Source organism: Taudactylus pleione, unplaced genomic scaffold, assembly GCF_031769625.1.
Source record: "Taudactylus pleione unplaced genomic scaffold, aTauple2 ptg001992l, whole genome shotgun sequence".
In the NCBI taxonomy this organism is placed as follows: domain Eukaryota; kingdom Metazoa; phylum Chordata; class Amphibia; order Anura; family Myobatrachidae; genus Taudactylus; species Taudactylus pleione.
In genome coordinates this window covers 261,773-284,111 of record NW_028286388.1, presented here as the reverse complement: position 1 = coordinate 284,111, position 22,339 = coordinate 261,773, and the positions used below count along the sequence as shown (strand labels likewise).

The window sequence follows — 22,339 nt, the reverse complement described above, 5'->3', positions numbered from 1 at the left end:
GACACCCTTTGCTGCATTTGAGATCCCAGCAGGTTGGGATCTCAAATGCAGCAAACGGAGGTCGCAGGTTGGGATGCGATGGTCGCGATGGTGGACGGTGCCGGGCTGCCAGCTACCGAAGCCAGGAAACTATGAGTCCCTGGGCTTGTCACTCTCGGGAAATGGAGCGGACACACCCTCTTTTCCGGCAACGCCGGCTAACCCTGCCCCCATACTGCCTCTTAAGTGCCTCTGTCAGTCAGGCAGCGGTATAGCAGGGGCTGCGTGCGATCCGGCAGGACACTTATTCGCAGAACGGGTCCTATGCACGCACCGATTCACGATATTAGGGAATCTGCATTCAGCATTGCGGTTCCGTTCAGTGCTGAACTGTGTCGCACGCGCTGTAGGAGGGATTTCCTCACACGCTTAGGGCCATATTCAATTACAGGCGAAAAGTCCATTGCCGGACTTTGACGTCATCACAGCGTTTGATGGGGATAAAGTATCGAGCGCGTGCCCGAGTATCCCCTTATTCAATTTGGAATCGGGGAACACTGGACCTGGCGGAAAGGTAAGTAGCGAAAAGTCCTGTCACTTTTGGGGAAATCAGCCTGTCACCCCCCAAAAGATGCTCTGATATGGGGGATCACTATGGGTACTCCCAAATTGCCGTGCTGAAGGTATTTATGGTTTTTATATGGTCTCAACAGGTTTTTTTTGCGCTGGTGAAGATAGTGGTGAAGAAGAGCATTTAGCTTTATTTATTTATTTTTAAATAACTAGTCCCATCAAATTTGGGGTACATGAAAATGGGTGTCAGCATATTTTTAAGTCCCCAAAGTGAACTTTAAAACTTCTTCAAAAATCCACCTGCCGCATACTTGGGGACCCCCCCCCCCCCCTCCCCCTCCCCCCGAGTCTATTTTGCTAGTTTTTAAGTTTGTCCCCCAAAACGAAAAACTTTTTGGGGGTTTCCTATTGAACTTTTTTTTTTTTTGGACACAGATTACTTTTAGGGGCCATTCCAAGGGGCGCAGGGGTTTTTTTTTTTTTTTTTTTTTTAATTCTGCACCCAAAAACCCCAGTTCTGCACTTTTATCACCACCTATTATATAGTGAAAACTTATCCCCGTTGTTTGACAAAGACTTGTCGCACCTGTGAAAGGTTTTTGAAATTGAATATGGGGAAAAGAGAAAATGGCGAAAATGACGTTTCGCAGCCTAATTGAATATGGCCCTTAGTAGCAAAATGGCTGAATATGTGCTCATTGGCCTCGCCGCGGCACAGAATCAGCGCTGCAGGAGGCGTAAGCAGATCACCTATGGTAATAATGGCCGATTTCATTTCTTTATTATAACTTTATTAATATATATTTTGTTTTGACATTAAAATATCAGAATAATTCATCTAAAACAAATAGATGAATTCTAGAATAAAGTGCTGGGTGCGGCCTCCGCAAACTCTGCTTTTCCGGGTGTAGTGGTACAAGGCGAACAGGAGCGTTTAGTCCAGTTACCTGCGCTGACCGCCATTATCTGTGTAGGAAATAAATGAGTCTGGATTAGTTTGTCTTTTCTTCCCTGCAAACCGATCTCAAGGTGACAACTAAGAGCTACGCCGGGCTGCGATGGGTCTCTGCGTGACGCGGCGGACGCTGTGGGGAAATGGATTGAAAGGAATATGCTACGATACGTACAATAATCCGGATACAATGGCTCTTCAGGCGCATTGTAGAGGAACACAGCCAGCGGGCCTGTCATTACAGCACACGGCTCCCGAGGGCCACTGAGCACACGGCCCCCGAGGGCCACTGAGCACACGGCCCCCGAGGGCCACTGTGATGAGCAATAATAGTTATTGGGGAGCGGAGCTATTACAGGCCACGATCACTAACGCAACTTTTACGTTTTTGTGTAGCGTTTTGCTTCATTGCAGCGGTATTTTATTTATTGCTGGTTATGTATATAGCGCACACGTCTCCCGCAGAGCGGTACGGGGTGAATGTATAGTCACATCGGCTCCCGCCGCAGTGGAGTTTACAATCTATATTCCCCTTTGTCAGCTGCCAATGAACCTGCCAGTATATTATGGAGGGGGAGGGGAGAGAGACCAGTATACGGTGTGTTCCCATTATAGCATCCAGTGCCTCGCTGTCTGACTAACATACAGTGTAAGCGCAATACTCCCTGACCCAAGCCCCTGTGCGGAAACGCCAGTCGCTAATGGGTGAGGTATGATTGGCAGGTGATCACAGCGGTCGTACACCTTCCCCACCACTGGCTACTTCTTGTTCCCCTCACCTCCTGAGCTGGGTACACACTGGGGCGGGATGCAGGAAGGGGAGATAATGCAGGTTTGACCCCATTCCTCATATGCACCAAACCCCGGACTGTGATGCACTATAATAATAGATGGGGACCCAGACAGTAGGTCACTCCGATGACGTAATATGGCGACTGGCGCACGTACCTGTAACTTGCTGCCGGCGTGTTACAATCAGATGCCTCCATACAAATGAGGGATATTTTCTGAAACAAACAAACAGGACACTGGAGGCTTCTGAATAAATAACTTTGTTTCTCCTGTGAGACCCCGGGGGGAGGGGGGTTGGGGGTTGTGGGTTGCCCGGGGGGGGGGGACGTTAGCTGGAAGATCTCTGTGGCCGTGGAATGAATTGCTTTTCTGTCTTCCCTGCGGCTCTTATGTACCCCGAGTCTCCTTTGTATGGAAGCTGAAGGATATCTGCGGTTGTCTCAGATATTTCCATGTGGGGCGTAAGAATCTCTCTGTGGAGCTGATGCAGAACTGTGCGTCCTGCGTGGGGGGAGGATTCCCTTCCTGTGCCCCCGCAGAGTGGGTATTTGTATGTAGAGGCTGGGTCAGAGGATTAGGGGGCCTAATTCTCCCAGCAGAGGAAAACAAGTCACTGCTGACCTGGGCAGGTTTATCTGTAGCTGGGGGTACTCGGAGGCCGCAGCGAGACCGCCATAGGTGGCTGGTACATGGCGTTTACATGTGGGGTATACACGGAGAATGAACGTTATTTGTGCAGAGCGTTGGGACTCCTACGCAAAGTAACGCGCAGCTGCAGAGCGTAATTATTGTGTGCGGATTGTTTCCCATGCTATACAAACATGGTGGGCTGGATAATAGTCGCCGTGCGCTACTTACAGTCAGGATTATAGAGAGACAGATTTTTTCTTGCAGGATTTCAGGGGTTAAATGGCTGGGGCTGGGGTCTCTGTGTGACCCAGGTATTGTGCTGCGATTCACTACAAAGTGACAAGCTGGGTCCTGCTAGTGATAATATACACAGAATAGGTGACGGATTGCGGTTTCCATGGAGCGAGGCGGCTTGTGGGACATTAATAACCTGCTGCTTTGTGCGCTGTTTGCCCACCATGACCCCACTGACTCCCTGTTTACTCAGTCGCCCCTCACATTTGCACGCAGCTTTGGTGCTGGCTGCAGCTGCGCTGATTTGTATTCTAATGGTGGCTGTTGTCTTAGCAACCTGCAGGAGACCTGAAAACTCACGGAGAATGGGACGTTTCCTGCTGGCGTCCCTGGCCCATCCCAAACCCAGCGATGCTCTTCCTGAGGCAGCCTGAGGTTGGCATGGGCGATCTCCGTGTCCTGGCTTCCCTTTGTGTGCGCAGTGCCCTCTAATCCCTGCCACACCGACGGCGTTACACCGTATTCATATGTAATCCCCCCTGTTCTGCAGCGTGCTGACCGGGCATCCTGAGAGTGTGCGTGCGTTCTATTCAGATACAAGAACGATTGCGCGTGGTGACACTGTTGTGGCGCTGCGCGTGGTGATACTGGTGTGGCGCTGCGGGAGTTATCACGGCTTCATAACTCAGTCAGAAAGATCTCGCTGTTAGTGCATGGTAGGATGTGTCTTATTGCAGGATAATATACTGATCTATATGCTCCTCTCCAGCGTTCTCCCTAAAGGCTATGTCCATTTATGTCCTTGGCCTGTATATACCCCCTGGCAGTGCCCTCCTGTCTGCAATCTCTTCCCCAGGTGTGTCGGGGTAACACTAATGGCCATTTAGTGATGGGGTGTTATTTACACATCATAGGCGTGCCTAGCGTACATGTCGATTAGTTGGTGTGCAATACTACAGTACCCATTGTGCCCATAATTTGCCCAGCCCCTGGTGGTGCATTGTGCCAATATATTAGCCAGTCCTTGGTTGCACAGTGTACTATACGGTTCCTATTTGAAGCACAATGTACAATATAGGACCCTATTCTCTGGTAGGTTAGTGTGGTCATATAGTGCTAAGTCTTGTTGGTAATGTGAGTACAGCTGGGGGGTATGGCAGAGGTATGTACACACCAGCGTTATACCCCCTGCACAATGTATAGCCCTCTTTGCTTCACCAATGGAGAGGCTTATTCACATACAGTGCTGCGGTTCAGCCGTACTCACTGTTACACACAGATCGGTGTCATGGCGGTGACATTGTCCGGGGGCGTTTGAGCTTCCACCAAGTAATCAAAATGCTTAATGGAAGATTTTTATAGAAAGCAAAAAGGACAAGTTTGATTGGTAGATTTTCTAAGAGGGGTTTTGGGTCACGTTGCATCATGTGACAGCGTTTGCCGAGATCACAGCAGCCATTGTAAGATGTCATCAAATGTCGCACGTTAAGCATTTACCGCTATACACAGATATTTAGCCTTACTAACCATGTATCTCATTAGGGCATAAGGAGAATGATCTGTCCCCAGGAGCCTCTGCTCAGGCACGTGCTTGGTTTCCAGCATGAAAGCCATATACCGTACTATAGCCGTATATGACTGTGATAGGTCTAATCATTGTGTATCCTGGCAGCAGTAGTTTTGTTATAATAGTAGCAGCAGTAATATTACTTATACATCTCATGTACATCTTACCAGCCTGCTCTGTAATGTGATAGGAGGGAGAGGGTGCATCTACGCGGTGGGCGGGGACACGGCCGTTTTCTCCCTGGGAAAGAAATGAAATTCTCTGTGATCTCTGACATCCCAAAGATCAAGTCTTCAACTGCGACGCGTTTTACACCAGAGAATACACTGTGCAGGGTCTTAGAGTTATACAAGGGCCTGTGATTGGTCGTGCAGATGGAAACGCGCTGGGTACGTGCATGCACACAGCAGCACAGAGGAGTTCAGGGGAGCAGTGTTTGTAACCTTGGACCAGTCACCTTTCCGCCTGTGTTCCTGGAAACCTATTTATATCCTAAACGTCCTTTTTGCAGAAAGCCTGACACATTGTCTGTATGCTGTGCTGGGTACATCTGACAGTGCATTAATAACTAGTGAACTCCACAAAACATGAATAATAAACTCCGCTATAAATCAAGTCTCTATAAATAAATGAACAATACATGAATATAAAATCAGCTGCTTCATGAAATGTCTGAGACGTAACACGATATAAGGAATAAAAGTCACGTTTGCCGACTTTGTCCAACTCCCCTCCAGGAGATCCCTACGGCCCAACCCTGCTGCTAAATGCCCCCGTTTGCAGCCGGAGATGGGGGCGCGAATGCCTCCCCACGGTTACACCCACTTCACCTTCAGAACATTGCAGGAGATTGGGAGAGTATGGGGTCTATTTACTAAGCAGTGATAAGTGGCAGAGTGGAAAGTGATAAGAAAGTGATAAGGTGCCAGCCAATCAGCTCCCAACTATCATCTCACAGGCTGTGTTTGAAAAATGACAGTTGGGAGCTGATTGGCTGTTACCTTATCACTTTCTTATCACTTTTCACTCTGTCTCTTATCACTGCTTAGTAACTAGACCCCTACGTGCTTATAGGGGACAGAATAGCGCAGGATCAGTGACCGCGTCCTGTCGTCCCCTCTGTATGTATTGATGTGACGTTACCATTATGGTGCTCAGACCTTTCCTGTAACCCTGCTGCTGTCAGAACAGTTATTTATTCCGATTTGCTGAGTAAATTCACCGTTTCATCGTCGCAGCGACAGTATAAAGATAACCGTGTGTTTATATTCCCCGTGTCATGGCTCTGACGGATCTTCTTTCCTCTTACAGCTAAGGCGACCTGCGCAGAAAACGAGTTCACCTGCGACAATGGCCACTGTGTCCTGGCTCGCTGGAAGTGCGATGGGGATGAGGAGTGTCCCGATGGAAGTGACGAGTCTGAGGCCACCTGCAGTTACCGTGAGTGCTCACACCACCCGCACATAGCCACGGCAGCCATTTTGTGGGCTGAACCGATATTCACCACAGTGTCGCCTATCATTTTCCCAGGAACGGATGACCCCATTAGGTTGCAGATTCTCCAGGCAGGGTAATGGTAAAGTATAGATAAACCCAGTCACTGTGCCACGCTGAGGGGAACCTGATACCAAAAGACCACCAATGTGGCGTAACGCTGGCTCCGATCGGATTATTATAATAGACGCAGCCTGTGCTGTGCGCTTGTCTGATACCCGTCACCTATATTAATGTTCACTCCCCCAGGAGGAGGGGCCCGAGATTGCGCACCCTAAGCACAATGTGAGATGCTACCTGCTGAGACTTGTAGTGCTGCAAGCATAAAGAGACAAATGCAAGTGCACACTCTAACCATGCTGAACCTAATAATATAACTGCTAAATAGCATCAAAGAGGTTCTTAGCATAATAATGGGCATAATAATGGGCCTGCCCACCGCGTCCAGGTGATCTCTATCAGGCAGGTCCCTAACACTCCCATGGATCACTCTCCCAGGAGACTACACCTCCTACCTGTGTCCGCTGGATGGGCGGGCGCAGGGGTGATGCTGGGAATTGTGCCATCACACAAATGGGGCATACACACTAGACGATTCGCTTCATGAGCGACATTGTCCCGTGTGTCCCTGGCAGGGGTGTGCTCTATGTTATTAATGACCCTGAGCACAAACACTGAACGATATCATGAACGATGTTGCCCAGTGCCTGGCTCCCTCCCTCATACCCGAGCATACAACTACCTGACAGTATCGCCTGCATGTTCGGGCGATGAACGACAAAGACCAACGACCTGGGAGAGCGCACATCGTTGGTCGTTATCTTTCATCGTTTTTTCGTTCAAACTGGACGATATAGTGAACGATAGCGATATCGTTATCGTGCAGTCGGCCAAAATATCGGCAAGTGTGTACGCACCTTAACACGTCCCACAGCTTTGTAGGAGAAGTTTGCTGCTATGACGCAATTCGCAGCTACATTGTCCCACCCCCCGCGCACACAGTACACTCAAAGTTTCCCTTTTTCTCTCAATGAATCACAAGAAAATTGGTAGCATGAAACTAATTGGATTTTATAGCTGCTCTTAGCTAGTGCTGTTTGTAAACGCCCCTTAGGGTGGGTACACACTATACAGATATCTGCAGATGACGGTTGTTCGTACACATTGATCAACCATCATCTGTGTCTGCCCGCAGGTCCCGGCCACCAGGGGGCGTGTCCCGGCGGATGGGGGGGGACGTGTCCCGCCCCCCTCCTGGCGGCTGCTGCTGTGTGTGTACGGGCGGTCTGCAGACATATCTCTCCATCGGCTGTGCAGCACAACCAATGCGATATGTCGGTGAACGTCGACATGCACTGACATATCGCGGGTACACACTGCCCGACAGGCAGCAGATACATTGGCCGATCAATTGATCAGCCAATGTATCGGTCAGTGTGTACCCAGCTTTACTCTCCTAATGTCAGGGGCACCAGTTCTGTGGGACCCTCCCCTTCTATTGTGCTTGTAATTTTCCCCTTGAAGTGAACTCTAGACAGTGACTGTTAATCCTTCTGATCTTTGTGTAGACGGTGCCCGGATAATTGTCTGTTCTAGCAATATAATGTTTGGTTCCGTGCAGCTCCGAGGCCGCAGGTCATGGCAGCGGATAACGCTCAGATCATTTCACGCATCAGCCAGTTTCCCGTCCGTCACACAATCTGCAGATTCTCTCCTTGTGATCTGGAAGATCAGTGTTAGTGACGCTTCTATGCCCCTAAATAACAATGACTGCGTTTTCATTATCCGCGCGAGGAGAGGCCGCAATGTTTCCGAGCCTGTAATTAATCTGACATCTGTCTCAGGGACGCAGATCTGATCTCAGGAAATCTCTCATGTTGGGTCGGGAACTTCATAGGAAAACAGGGAATGTGACAGCACCCCCGAGACCCTGGGTAGCGTTCGTAATTCAAACACGCTTTCCTACCCTAGAGAATGGCGCAGTTACAGAAATAAGGCTGTGAGAAGGGACGAGGGTCGCTCGCGCACCTCAGCCAGGAGACTATTTGTATGTGACGGGAAAGCAGAGAGCAATACGTTTTATATCACCGTGTTATCAGCACCCACATGATAGATAACGTCCATTAATCGCTGCGGGGGCTGTAAGAAGCAGCTTGTAGGTTGGTTGTTTCCTGTTATCCTTGGTTTGTGTATTCATACTACAATGATTGACATTTAACCATGCTATGTCACTACCATGGCAACCATAGTCACATGGCACTTGGGGCCTGATTCCGAGTAGACGCAGGCTGCAGCTGCGTCTTTTGGCGGTCTGCGATTTTATGTTAATGTTGCTACAAAGCCCCTCTCGTGTGTACACCCTCGCGTGTGAATGTGCTAGGTCTGAGACGCCCACTTTGACCGCATACCGGTCGCAGCACGAAAACTTTCACCTGCCCTACAGCAGGCGGCTGAGTATGGCCTCCTATGTCGGCGGCTGCGTACACAACCTCGTACACTGACTCGCCCGCGGCACGCCCAGAACACGCACGTGTAGCAGACTATTTTTGCGCACATTAATAACTACCGCACAGGAACGCCATCACTTTCCAGAACACTTCTATACTGTGCATCTCAATTGCAGCAGCGCTTAGGTGCGTACTCTGTACAGTATGCGCCGTACCAGTTTTCTGGGGATCGCCACGCACGCGCAGTAGCAAACAATACTTGGGGTATAAATGGCAGAAGATAATGATCTGTAGGAGGACGGCTAAGAACCATCACATTCAGACCTATAATATACTTTACTTGTTATTTAAAGAACAAAGAATTGCCATACTGTCCCTCACCCTATTATCAGCATGATGCCCCTCCCTATGCGCCAGCCCCTTACATGGCAGGGCAGCAGCTGGTAGATTCTTACCTGTGAAGGTGCCGGCTGCAGCTCCCCCACGCCAGGTAAGAAATAGGCGCGAGACACGACTATGGGGGCAGAAAACTCATCACATGTAATATCGTCGGTGCGAGTTCTAGGACGTTGTAATATCCGCATCTAGTTATTAAATAACCTGTATCAGCTGCTCTGTCGGAGGTAACTACTCCTACGTGATGCACTGACAGCGCCAATGTCACTGTGTGAATGCAACGCTGCCACCAGACTGTATAAGCGCTGCTGGTCACTTGGGTCACTTCCACAACCTCACTAAGCCACTCTGTGCCTCATGCCTCAGTGATGTCGGAAGCTCTTGGTGAATTGATGGGTTAAATATTAGCCCAGCCCCTATAATTGCCTCGTCTGTGTGTGGGTGATGGGTGTGCTTTACATCCGAGGAGAACAGGTATCACCCTGACCGGCAGGTGGAGGATGTCGGTGCTGTCAGCCGCTTCCTCTTGTAGACTGTTCAGAGAGAGGAGTTATCTGGGGATTATATATATATATATATGGGGTAAAACAAAAATAGAACTAATGAACTGCGGCGCCTGCCGCAGGTGAAACCTGTGTTATTCAGGCCTGTGATAGGAGCTGCTGCAATTAGTGACATATTCACTACCAACTCAGCGGGGGCGACAGGAAGTGCGCTCTGACACAGTGCGAGTGTGGTGCTGGCGCTGTACCAACGCTGAGCACAGGCCCTGGTTCCCGTCTCAGGGCACAGCCGTCTCTTACCTTCCTAGTTATATAGAATTATTTCTGTATGCAGTATGACATTTATTTCTGTAATAAGACGTTCGCCGTGCCCTTTAGGTGGCCTGCCGAGCCTCCGTATACTGCAGTGTATAGCTATCTGCGCACTATACAGTAATTGCGTTGATTTGCTAGTAAGCGGTGATCTGCCGGATTTATTGTATATTGTGCGTGAACGATTGTTTCTGCCTTTTACTGATAAAACTGTTTAAAAATGTCCACAAACTCAAACACATAATCTGCGCATTCGCCATAATCTGCGCACATCTCCTACGTTCTCCTGTGACTACGTTGCGGTCCTTGTGGCCGGCCAGCAGCAGAGTCAGTGGGGTATGTGCGACAATCAGTCACTGCTAATATTACAAAAATTGCTTAATGTTTAACACAGTTATTGGGGCTCTCATATCCCCCTATATGTCATCCTGATCAATAATATCACAGTATGTACCTAGCGTTATAGTATACAGAGTATGACGTGTATACAGTGTGTACCTAGCGTTATAGTATACAGAGTACTCAGTGTATACAGTGTGTACCTAGCGTTATAGTATACAGAGTACTCAGTGTATACAGTGTGTACCTAGCGTTATAGTATACAGAGTACTCAGTGTATACAGTGTGTACCTAGCGTTATAGTATACAGAGTACTCAGTGTATACAGTGTGTACCTAGCGTTATAGTATACAGAGTACTCAGTGTATACAGTGTGTACCTAGCGTTATAGTATACAGAGTACTCAGTGTATACAGTGTGTACCTAGCGTTATAGTATACAGAGTATGTAGTGTATACAGTGTGTACCTAGCGTTATAGTATACAGAGTACTCAGTGTACACAGTGTATACCTAACGTTGTAGTATACGGAGTATGAAGTGTACACAGTGTGTACCTAGCGTTATAGTATACAGAGTACTCAGTGTATACAGTGTGTACCTAGCGTTATAGTATACAGAGTACTCAGTGTATACAGTGTGTACCTAGCGTTATAGTATACAGAGTACTCAGTGTATACAGTGTGTACCTAGCGTTATAGTATACAGAGTACTCAGTGTATAGAGTGTGTACCTAGCGTTATAGTATGTGGAGTATGAAGTGTACACAGTGTGTACCTAGCCTTATAGTATACAGAGTACTCAGTGTATAGAGTGTGTACCTAGCGTTATAGTATACAGAGTACTCAGTGTATACAGTGTGTACCTAGCGTTATAGTATGTGGAGTATGAAGTGTACACAGTGTGTACCTAGCGTTATAGTATACAGAGTATGAAGTGTACACAGTGTGTACCTAGCGTTATAGTATACGGAGTATGAAGTGTACACAGTGTGTACCTAGCGTTATAGTATACGGAATATGAAGTGTACACAGTGTGTACCTAGCGTTATAGTATGTGGAGTATGAAGTGTTCACAGTGTGTACCTAGCGTTATAGTATGTGGAGTATGAAGTGTACACAGTGTGTACCTAGCGTTATAGTATACAGAGTATGAAGTGTACACAGTGTGTACCTAGCGTTATAGTATGTGGAGTATGAAGTGTACACAGTGTGTACCTAGCGTTATTGTATGTGGAGTATGACGTGTACACAGTGTGTACCTAGCGTTATTGTATGTGGAGTATGACGTGTATACAGTGTGTACCTAGCGTTATAGTATACAGAGTATGACGTGTATACAGTGTGTACCTAGCGTTATAGTATACAGAGTATGTAGTGTATACAGTGTGTACCTAGCGTTATAGTATACAGAGTACTCAGTGTATACAGTGTGTACCTAGCGTTATAGTATACAGAGTACTCAGTGTATACAGTGTGTACCTAGCGTTATAGTATACAGAGTATGTAGTGTATACAGTGTGTACCTAGCGTTATAGTATACAGAGTACTCAGTGTTCACAGTGTATACCTAACGTTGTAGTATACGGAGTATGAAGTGTACACAGTGTGTACCTAGCGTTATAGTATACAGAGTACTCAGTGTATACAGTGTGTACCTAGCGTTATAGTATACAGAGTACTCAGTGTATACAGTGTGTACCTAGCGTTATAGTATACAGAGTACTCAGTGTACACAGTGTGTACCTAGCGTTATAGTATACAGAGTACTCAGTGTACACAGTGTGTACCTAGCGTTATAGTATACAGAGTACTCAGTGTATACAGTGTGTACCTAGCGTTATAGTATACAGAGTACTCAGTGTATAGAGTGTGTACCTAGCGTTATAGTATGTGGAGTATGAAGTGTACACAGTGTGTACCTAGCCTTATAGTATACAGAGTACTCAGTGTATAGAGTGTGTACCTAGCGTTATAGTATACAGAGTACTCAGTGTATACAGTGTGTACCTAGCGTTATAGTATGTGGAGTATGAAGTGTACACAGTGTGTACCTAGCGTTATAGTATACAGAGTATGAAGTGTACACAGTGTGTACCTAGCGTTATAGTATACGGAGTATGAAGTGTACACAGTGTGTACCTAGCGTTATAGTATACGGAATATGAAGTGTACACAGTGTGTACCTAGCGTTATAGTATGTGGAGTATGAAGTGTTCACAGTGTGTACCTAGCGTTATAGTATGTGGAGTATGAAGTGTACACAGTGTGTACCTAGCGTTATAGTATACAGAGTATGAAGTGTACACAGTGTGTACCTAGCGTTATAGTATGTGGAGTATGAAGTGTACACAGTGTGTACCTAGCGTTATTGTATGTGGAGTATGAAGTGTACACAGTGTGTACCTAGCGTTATTGTATGTGGAGTATGAAGTGTACACAGTGTGTACCTAGCGTTATTGTATGTGGAGTATGAAGTGTACACAGTGTGTACCTAGCGTTATTGTATACGGAATATGAAGTGTACACAGTGTGTACCTAGCGTTATAGTATACGGAATATGAAGTGTACACAGTGTGTACCTAGCGTTATTGTATGTGGAGTATGAAGTGTACACAGTGTGTACCTAGCGTTATTGTATACGGAATATGAAGTGTACACAGTGTGTACCTAGCGTTATAGTATACAGAGTACTCAGTGTACACAGTGTGTACCTAGCGTTATAGTATGTGGAGTATGAAGTGTACACAGTGTGTACCTGCGTTATTGTATGTGGAGTATGAAGTGTACACAGTGTGTACCTAGCGTTATTGTGTATGAAGTGTACACAGTGTGTACCTAGCGTTATTGTATGTGGTGTATGAAGTGTACACAGTGTGTACCTAGTGTTATTGTGTATGAAGTGTACACAGTGTGTACCTAGCGTTATAGTATACGGAATATGAAGTGTACACAGTGTGTACTGTGACACAGTCAGATTAGGGGGTCCCTCTGCTGGGTAGAGGTCTCCTTACACACACACACACACACACACACACACGAAGCAGCACACCAGTCTGGATGCGAGTACAAGCTGGTCGGCGCCAGTCTTTATTGTACAGTGTCAGAAACAACATAAAGAAAACATAAACATAAATCCTAGCCCTGTCGGGGCACTAACTTCACAGGTGGTTCCCTCACTACCAGAACCTGGCAGGGCCTAATGCCCTCACCAGCAACAAAGGCACAGCACAACACTTACAGATAGGTTTTCAAGTGTCTCTGAGCAAACTCCCTGTCTGCTCTCCCAGGTGAGACCATCAGCCCTCAACACACTAGGCTTATATTGGCCACTCTCAGGTGGAAACCCTAACAAGCCTGTTACCAGGCTGCGAGAACCAAAACCTGGAGTGGCCGTGGGTGGAGCCCTCCCTCTCCTCTCACCCACAACCCCCAGGTCCCAAACCGGCTTTTCAAAAAGCCGAGACTCAAGCCTGCTACACTGCAGACTTTCTCCTGGGGGTTTAGAACACATAAGACAGGAATCTGGGACAAATGTACCTACCACAGACCACTTTACCAGTGATCCTATCACATATCCCCCGCTTTGTTTCGACCTGTGGGGCGGAACAACTGAAGCCCCCAAACAATGAACGCGTGACAACGCGTCAGCATTGGCCAGCTGGCTTCCTGGCCTGTGTTCCACTGAAAATTTAAAAGTTTGTAACGCCAAGAACCATCTTGTAATTCTCGCATTACTGTCCTTATTTTCGGACATCCACTTCAAAGGGGCATGGTCAGTGATCAATTTGAACTTTCTTCCAACCAAGTAGTACCTGAGAGCCTCTAACGCCCACTTTATGGCCAACGCCTCCTTCTCCACTGTGGCATAGTTTCTCTCATGTACATTCAACTTTCTGCTAAGATAGAAAATAGGGTGTTCCTCACCCTCCTTGTTCTGGGACAGGACCGCTCCTATACCTACTTCTGATGCATCGGTTTGTACTATGAATTCCCTTTCAAAATTAGGGGTCATCAGGACTGGTTGGGAACACAACGCTACTTTCAACTCCTGAAAAGCTTTCTCTGCCTCAGGACTCCATTCTACCATGACTTTGTTTGCCTTTGGTCAGGTCAGTCAGTGGGACTGCCATGGTGGCAAAGTTGGGTATAAACCTCCTGTAGTACCCCGTAATTCCCAAGAAGGCTCTCACCTGCTTCTTATTCAGAGGCCGTGGCCAGTTTTGTATGGCATCAACTTTATTGAGCTGAGGCTTTATCAGGCCTCTGCCAATGGTGTATCCCAGATATTTTACTTCCTCCATGCCTAGACAACACTTTTTTGGGTTGGCTGTCAAACCTGCCTTATAGATGGAGTCCAACACTGCTTGTACCCTGGCTAAGTGAGACTGCCAATCAGGACTATGAATGACCACGTCATCCAGATAAGCAGCCGCATACTGTCTATGGGGCCTTAGAATCCTGTCCATCATTCTTTGGAAGGTAGCAGGTGCCCCATGTAGCCCGAAGGGCAACATCTTGTACTGAAACAAGCCCTCTGGCGCTGAAAAAGCTGTCTTTTGTTTGGCGCTCTCGGTTAACGGTACTTGCCAATACCCTTTGGTTAGGTCAAGAGTGGTTAAATACCTTGCCGTCCCTAGTCTCTCAATCAGTTCATCCACTCTTGGCATCGGGTAGGCATCGAATTTTGAAACACTGTTCAACTTTCGGAAGTCATTGCAGAAACGCACGCTCCCGTCGGGCTTTGGAATCAACACAATGGTACTTGACCATTCACTATGTGATTCTTCAATAACCCTAACTCTAGCATATTTTTAATTTCTTTCGACACCGATTCTCTTTGTGCTTCTGGTAACCTATAGGGCTTTAGATTAACTTTATCCCTGGGTCAGTGATTATGTCATGTTTAATGACCGAGGTTTTCCCAGGTACGTCAGAGAACAGCACCCCATTTCTGATCAGAAACTCCTTGACCTCTTGTTGTTGAATTGCCGACAGGGTTTTTGCCACTGTCACTTCGGGAACTAAGGGCCCTGGATTCACTGGAGGGGCTCGGACGGCCAACAGTACCGTTCTATCTTTCCAGGGCTTTAACAGATTTATATGGTATACGTGTTCCAGCTTTCTTTTCCCCGGCTGGTAAACTTTGTAATTAACCTGTCCCACTCTTTCTAAGATTTCAAAGGGCCCTTGCCATTTAGCCAAAAGTTTATTTTCCACAGTGGGAACCAACACTAACACTCTGTCCTCAGGAGCAAAGCTGCGTAACCGAGCATTGCGGTTGTATACCCTCTGCTGTGCCTGTTGAGCCTGTTTCAGGTGCTCTCTCACTATCGGCACCTCTATAATAGGCAATGGAACTAGTGGTCCCTTAAAACGTGGTCTGGGAGCATGATACTGACACTCAGGGCAGGATGCGCAAAAGTCAGATACCTCTTTATGAAGCCCGGGCCAGAAAAACCTCTGCATTATTCGCTCAGTGGTTTTCTCTACCCCTAGATGACCTGCCGTTATTCGACCATGGGCCAGATCCAACACTGTTCTTCTGTAGGCTTTGGGAACTATTAGTTGTTCCACAACATCTTCCCCCTTCTTAGTCACCTGATATAACCAATCCTGACACATTGCCATGTGGGGATAGGACAAAGGACTATCAGGGTCTATGGGTTTACCATCAACTACTTTTACATTCTCCCTGGCTTTTACCAAAGTAGGGTCATTCAACTGCTCCACGGCAAAGACCTCTCTTCTGACCTCTAAATCAGGCAGACGATCACCTGGCCCAACAACACTTCCCACCTCAATGGGAGGCACATCAGTTGGCGGGCCACCGTCACGCTCCGCATTCTCTAGTTCGCCAACCATAGTAGAAAAAGGGAATAACTCTGACTCAGAAGAAACTCCCTCCTCCACTACATCGACAACCTTCTCAAATGGATCGGGGTTGTTCACCTCTGTAACAAAACGGCTTTCCCACAACTTCCAGAAGTGAGCAAAGTCTCTCCCCAATATTGCATCGTACATCAGACCATGTACCAAACCCACAGAAACTGTAGCAGAACCACATGGTGTCTCGATGTTCACCTCGGCAGTAACATAATATCGAGTATCCCCATGTATGCAGGTCACACCAACAGTTTTCCCCGTATGCCTCAAGGGGTTCACCAGCTCAGCTTTTATACGTGTCACCAAGATACCAGAGTCTAACAGTGCATCTACTCGGTTGCCATCTACAGTGAGTACACACATGTGCTTATCAGTCTCAGCCTGCCGGTCAGCCGTACAGGCTGTCTGTGCAAAGAAAGACCCCCTGCGGTAGACATGAGCAGTATCACATTGCATAGGTTCAGTTGTAAGTGAACAATTAGCGGCAATATGGCCGAAGCCACCACATCGGAAACACTGAGTCATATTAATGTCTAGTCGTTTATGGGGCAAGAACCTTCCTGGCCTGGCAGGCCTGTCTCCAGGTTCTACACCCTCAGTCTTGGGTACATTCCACCGCCCAGCACCCTTCTCCCCTGGAACAGTCTTACCAGTGTCTGTGGGAGTTCGCCGGTGCGCCATCGGGGCTCGGTGGGGCATACTCCTCAGCTCCTCAGCCGCCACGTACCTCTCCACCAGCTCGACCAACTGGTCCGTGGACTTAGGGTCTGCATGGCTCACCCACTTGCGCAGAGTCACAGGTAATGATCGCAGGTACCGGTCCATCACGACCCTTTCCACGATCTGTGGTCCCGTCAGCGTCTCGGGCTGTAGCCATTTTGAGGACAGATGGACGAGGTCCTGCATCTGTGAACGTGGAGGCTTGTCCTTATGGAACTCCCAGCGGTGGACCCGTTGGGCACGAACAAAGGTGGTGACTCCCAAGCGAGTTAGGATCTCCTGTTTTAGTTTTTTATAGTCCTTGGCATCAGCCAGGCATAAGTCGGAATAGGCCTTTTGTGGCTCCCCAGACAAAAAAGGTGCCACCAGACTTGCCCACTGCTCCTTGGGCCAACTCTCCCTTTCGGACGTTCTTTCAAACGCGGTGAGATAGGCCTCCACATCATCGCCCGAAGTCATCTTTTGGAGGAAGTGACTGGCTCATATGGAGTGAGTGGGGGTGGGAGGACCAGTAGTAACCTCTCTGGGCCGGGCGACCAGGTGCTGTACCACCTCTCTTATGGCCTGGCTGTTTTCCGCTAAGGCCTGGCGGGTTTCCTCTATGGCGACCTGTTGAAGTCTGTTAGTCTCCTGCTGAGCTGCTGTAGCTTGGAGCAAGGCCTTAATAATGTCCTCCATTTTGTCCTGGGGTGTAGGTTGGAAGCTGAACCTTGCCTCTCTGAGCATTGGCTGACGCCTCCTCTATGGGACTCCAAGGACACAGCGTTATTTCCACACTCACAAATTGGGTGTCTGTCCCTTTAATTTTTAAACGGAAAGTTTTCCTCTTGCTGCAACTTCAGTGTGTGGGTGCCCGCATTCTTCACCATATTGTGACAGTCAGATTAGGGGTCCCTCTCCTGGGTAGAGGTCTCCTTCCTTACACACACACAGCAGCAGGGAAGCAGTACACCAGTCTGGATGCGAGTACAAGCTGGTCAGCGCCAGTCTTTATTGTACAGTGTCAGAAATAATATAAAGAAAACATAAACGTAAATCCTAGCCCTGTCGGGGCACTAACTTCACAGGTGGTTCCCTCACTACCAGAACCTGGCAGGGCCTAATGCCTTCACCAGCAACCAAAGCACAGCACAACACTTACAGATAGGTTTTCAAGTGTCTCTGAGCAAACTCCCTGTCTGCTCTCCCAGGTGAGACCATCAGCCCTCAACACACTAGGCTTATATTGGCCACTCTCAGGTGGAAACCCTAACAAGCCTGTTACCAGGCTGCGAGAACCAAAACCTGGAGTGGCCGTGGGTGGAGCCCTCCCTCTCCTCTCACCCACAACCCCCAGGTCCCAAAACGGCTTTTCAAAAAGCCGAGACTCAAGCCTGCTACACTGCAGACTTTCTCCTGGGGATTTAAAACACATAAGACAGGAATCTGGGACAAATGTACCTGCCACAGACCACTTTACCAGTGATCCTATCACAGTACCTAGCGTTATAGTGTGATAGTATACAGAGTATGAAGTGTACACAGTGCGTACCTAGCGTTATAGTATACAGAGTACTCAGTGTACACAGTGTATACTTAGCGTTATAGTATACAGAGTATGAAGTGTACCTAGCGTTATAGTATACAGAGTATGTAGTGTACACAGTGTGTACCTAGCGTTATAATATACGGAGTATGTAGTGTACACAGTGTGTACCTAGCGTTATAGTATACGGAGTATGTAGTGTATACAGTGTGTACCTAGCGTTATAGTATACAGAGTATGAAGTGTACACAGTGTGTACCTAGCGTTATAGTATACGGAGTATGTAGTGTACACAGTGTGTACCTAGCGTTATAGTATACGGAGTATGTAGTGTATACAGTGTGTACCTAGCGTTATAGTATACAGAGTATGAAGTGTACACAGTGTGTACCTAGCGTTATAGTATACAGAGTATGAAGTGTACACAGTGTGTACCTAGCGTTATAGTATACGGAGTATGTAGTGTACACAGTGTGTACCTAGCGTTATAGTATACGGAGTATGTAGTGTACACTGTGTACCTAGCGTTATAGTATACAGAGTATGAAGTGTACCTAGCGTTATAGTATACAGAGTATGTAGTGTACACAGTGTGTACCTAGCGTTATAATATACGGAGTATGTAGTGTACACAGTGTGTACCTAGCGTTATAGTATACGGAGTATGTAGTGTATACAGTGTGTACCTAGCGTTATAGTATACAGAGTATGAAGTGTACACAGTGTGTACCTAGCGTTATAGTATACGGAGTATGTAGTGTACACAGTGTGTACCTAGCGTTATAGTATACGGAGTATGTAGTGTATACAGTGTGTACCTAGCGTTATAGTATACAGAGTATGAAGTGTACACAGTGTGTACCTAGCGTTATAGTATACGGAGTATGTAGTGTACACAGTGTGTACCTAGCGTTATAGTATACAGAGTATGAAGTGTACACAGTGTGTACCTAGCGTTATAGTATACGGAGTATGTAGTGTATACAGTGTGTACCTAGCGTTATAGTATACAGAGTATGACGTGAAAAGTAACAATAATTGGAAAAACCAATCATCAGTATAGGGATTCCTTCGTGGGGCACTCTTTTGTACATAAATGATTTGTTAGTATAATTAAAAATTAGCTTTTAATATATCTCCAATAAAAGAATAGGGATTTGTTGTGCTCATTTATAAAATCGAGCTCCCTTAGCAATTAATCTCATGAAGTTATAAAAATACTTTATGCTAATTCTTATAATATATGTGGTGACTATGCTTGTTTGAATTCATGTGCTCATATAGCTCCTGATGGGTACATAATATATTATAATAGCAGGGTCAGGTACAGTTTGTTGGACACAAAAATTGGAAATAATAATTGGAAATAACTCAAATTAGAACTGTATGTAATAATAACTACTCGGTCATTTGCGATAAATCTATACATTGAGTGTGATAATAGCGTGTCTGCTGACTATCATCCCAAATTCATATACCATGTATGGCCAAACACAAACACATATGCAAATGATCCCCGGGTGCAACAAATTATTTAATCCTATTGCCAGGTTGGATACTACCTCAATGTAACCAAAAATATATAAATATACACATGAAATGCTAGCAGAGTACTCTGAGAAAAGGGGAGAGCAAAGACCACCCTGTAGGCGTAATATCCCAGATGACCTGATACTGACTTATATCAGGATAGCAATCCCGGATAACATACTTAAATATTGTAAACTACTATAGGCAGATAATATCATGTTGTGTCACATAACCTCATAGAAATTATAATAGTAAGTACGGAGTACAAGTACCTGGTCCCCTCTGCTGTCCAGGGTCTTCTATGAGCGGACACCTGGATGAGAGAGTGATCAGGAATAACTCCGATAGAAAATAAAGGGAGAGGTGGGGGACACCGATCCGAACGTGGTGTTAGGCAGTGTCTGTTGCTGAAAGTATTGCTGAAATCTGAATGCGCCACCGGACCAGGTCATGACCCACCCGAAGAAGAGTACCTGAATTAAAATGACCGAAGGATTGTGCCTGACACCCTGCTGCTCCCTCCTGCAGTGGGGAGTGACTGACTGGACACGTGTTTCACCACAACGGGCTTGTTCACCATACAGCCTGACGCTGCATATCCAGGTCTCTCTTAAATAGGCTTCTAATGTCAGATTATTCACAGCATGTGAGAATGGTCTGGATAATTAACCAGCAGTTTACATAAATTATAATGAAAACAATAGAACAAAAATGTTCTTATATCATCATATACAGCAAGTGTGGAATATTATTTGCTGTGCTTAGAATGATATAATAGAAATGTAACATTTATCTTGTAAGCTTGCTCAAACGTTTAAAACAACATAAATTGGCAATCAAATAATCACTTAAATAATCATGTGATACAAATTTGTTAGGTAGAGAGAGAGAAAAGTGTTTTGCAATGGTATCCTGTTGTTGGACATATTGTATAATTTGCATCTAATGCAATCTAATACCCCTTTTACACCGGAGCTAAAACCCGGGTTTTTGAAGGGTTAACCCGGGCAGCTCCCTGGTGTAAAAGGGCAGAGGGTTGGATCGCCGGGTCGAGTGATCCGGCAATCCAACCCAGGTAACTAGCAGGGTTTAACACGGGCGTAGCCCGTGAAACCCTGCTATGGGAACAGCGCACTCCGGGTCACGAAGACCTGGAGTGCGCTGCTAGCCGGCCGATTGGTCCGGCTTCAGTGGCGCTTGGAGATGACGTCATCTCCAAGCGACCACTTTCACTCCGCAAAAGCCGGGTCTATGCAGATCCGACTACGGTGTGAGCGGCGCTGACTCGGGAATATCCCGAATCAGCGCCGGCAAAATTCCGGGTCTGATCCGGATAGGAACTTTGTTCCAACTCCGGGTCAGACCCGGAATTTAGGTGGAAAAGGGGAATTACTTTCTGTTACAGGTCACAAGGGAAAAAAAACAAATTAATTAATATTGTGAAAGAAACAAATATCATTTAACTGCCAAATTTAAACAAAGTACATGCAGAATCTACCCTATAATGGAGAGAACACACCAATTATATAGCAGTTTATATATAAAAATAAATATAAAATTAAAAATTTTAAATAAATATAAAAATAAATAAATAAGAATAACAGTAATAATGATAATCAGTTTGAATCCCATTGAAACCAGAATCATACATGAACGTCAGATCACTGATATATCAACATGTGAAATTGAAATTTATGTTGATATACCATATGTTAAGTAAGATGAAACAATGTTCCATATATTAAGTATTAATCCTATAAATGACTAAACAATATACTAGAAAAAATGTAAATATAAGAATATGAATAAAAATAAGAAATAATAAAATATATGTAATAAAATATATAACTTTTATATTAAATTGATAGGTATAATTGGCATAGAGTTTTATTCTACTTATCTCAAATTGCTGAGTTCTAATGATAAAAGAATTCAATATTTATCTATGTAAAAATTAATAAAAATTATTCGTATCTATAGTGGAAAAAAAAAAATATTTTTTTCTTTGTGAAAGGGTGACTATATGTAAATATATATAACCTAGTACAAGTACAATGCATATTAGGTATACAGATACCAACATGCATAACACATAATGTGAAATCACAAATACCAAGTGCTATAGTGTGAATCTCCTATTAAAGGGTATGTTGATTATAGACATAGGTAAATAAATCCATGTCTAAATAGTGTAAGGTGTCAAATTATGAAGAGGTTGTTGTTACAATGTGAAAAACTATGTGAATAGTGATATAAATGGTGAAAAATAAGACGTGAAACCAAACACTAAAAAAAAAAAAAAAAAACACAAATATGACCACAAAAATAAATGTATAATACTGAAAAAGCAAAAAAGTGAAAAAATAATAATGATAAATGTTGCTATGAAGGACATGTCAAAATCCCAGAAAAAAAACCTAATATGTGCAAAAATGTGTGAATGATAAATACTTAATATATAAA

The 22,339-nt window shown here is 45.7% G+C and overlaps 1 protein-coding gene and 1 long non-coding RNA gene across 3 annotated transcripts in view; one reads left to right on the top strand and one right to left on the bottom strand.

Moving 5' to 3' along the window:
• The window catches only part of LRP8 (LDL receptor related protein 8), a 188,166-nt gene that overhangs the window by 74,852 nt on the left and 90,975 nt on the right, over positions 1-22,339 (top strand). For both annotated transcript variants that reach the window (XM_088465558.1, XM_088465557.1), the window contains one exon: positions 6,039-6,167. In XM_088465558.1, the coding sequence (XP_088321684.1) occupies positions 6,039-6,167 (129 nt within the window). The remainder of the gene's footprint in view (positions 1-6,038; positions 6,168-22,339) is intronic.
• LOC148435790 (uncharacterized) lies at positions 1,381-20,447 on the bottom strand. The gene is made up of 4 exons (XR_015876524.1): positions 20,350-20,447; positions 4,895-4,967; positions 2,453-2,511; positions 1,381-1,518 (listed from the first exon to the last, which is right to left on the bottom strand). It is a non-coding gene; the product is annotated as an uncharacterized LOC148435790 (long non-coding RNA).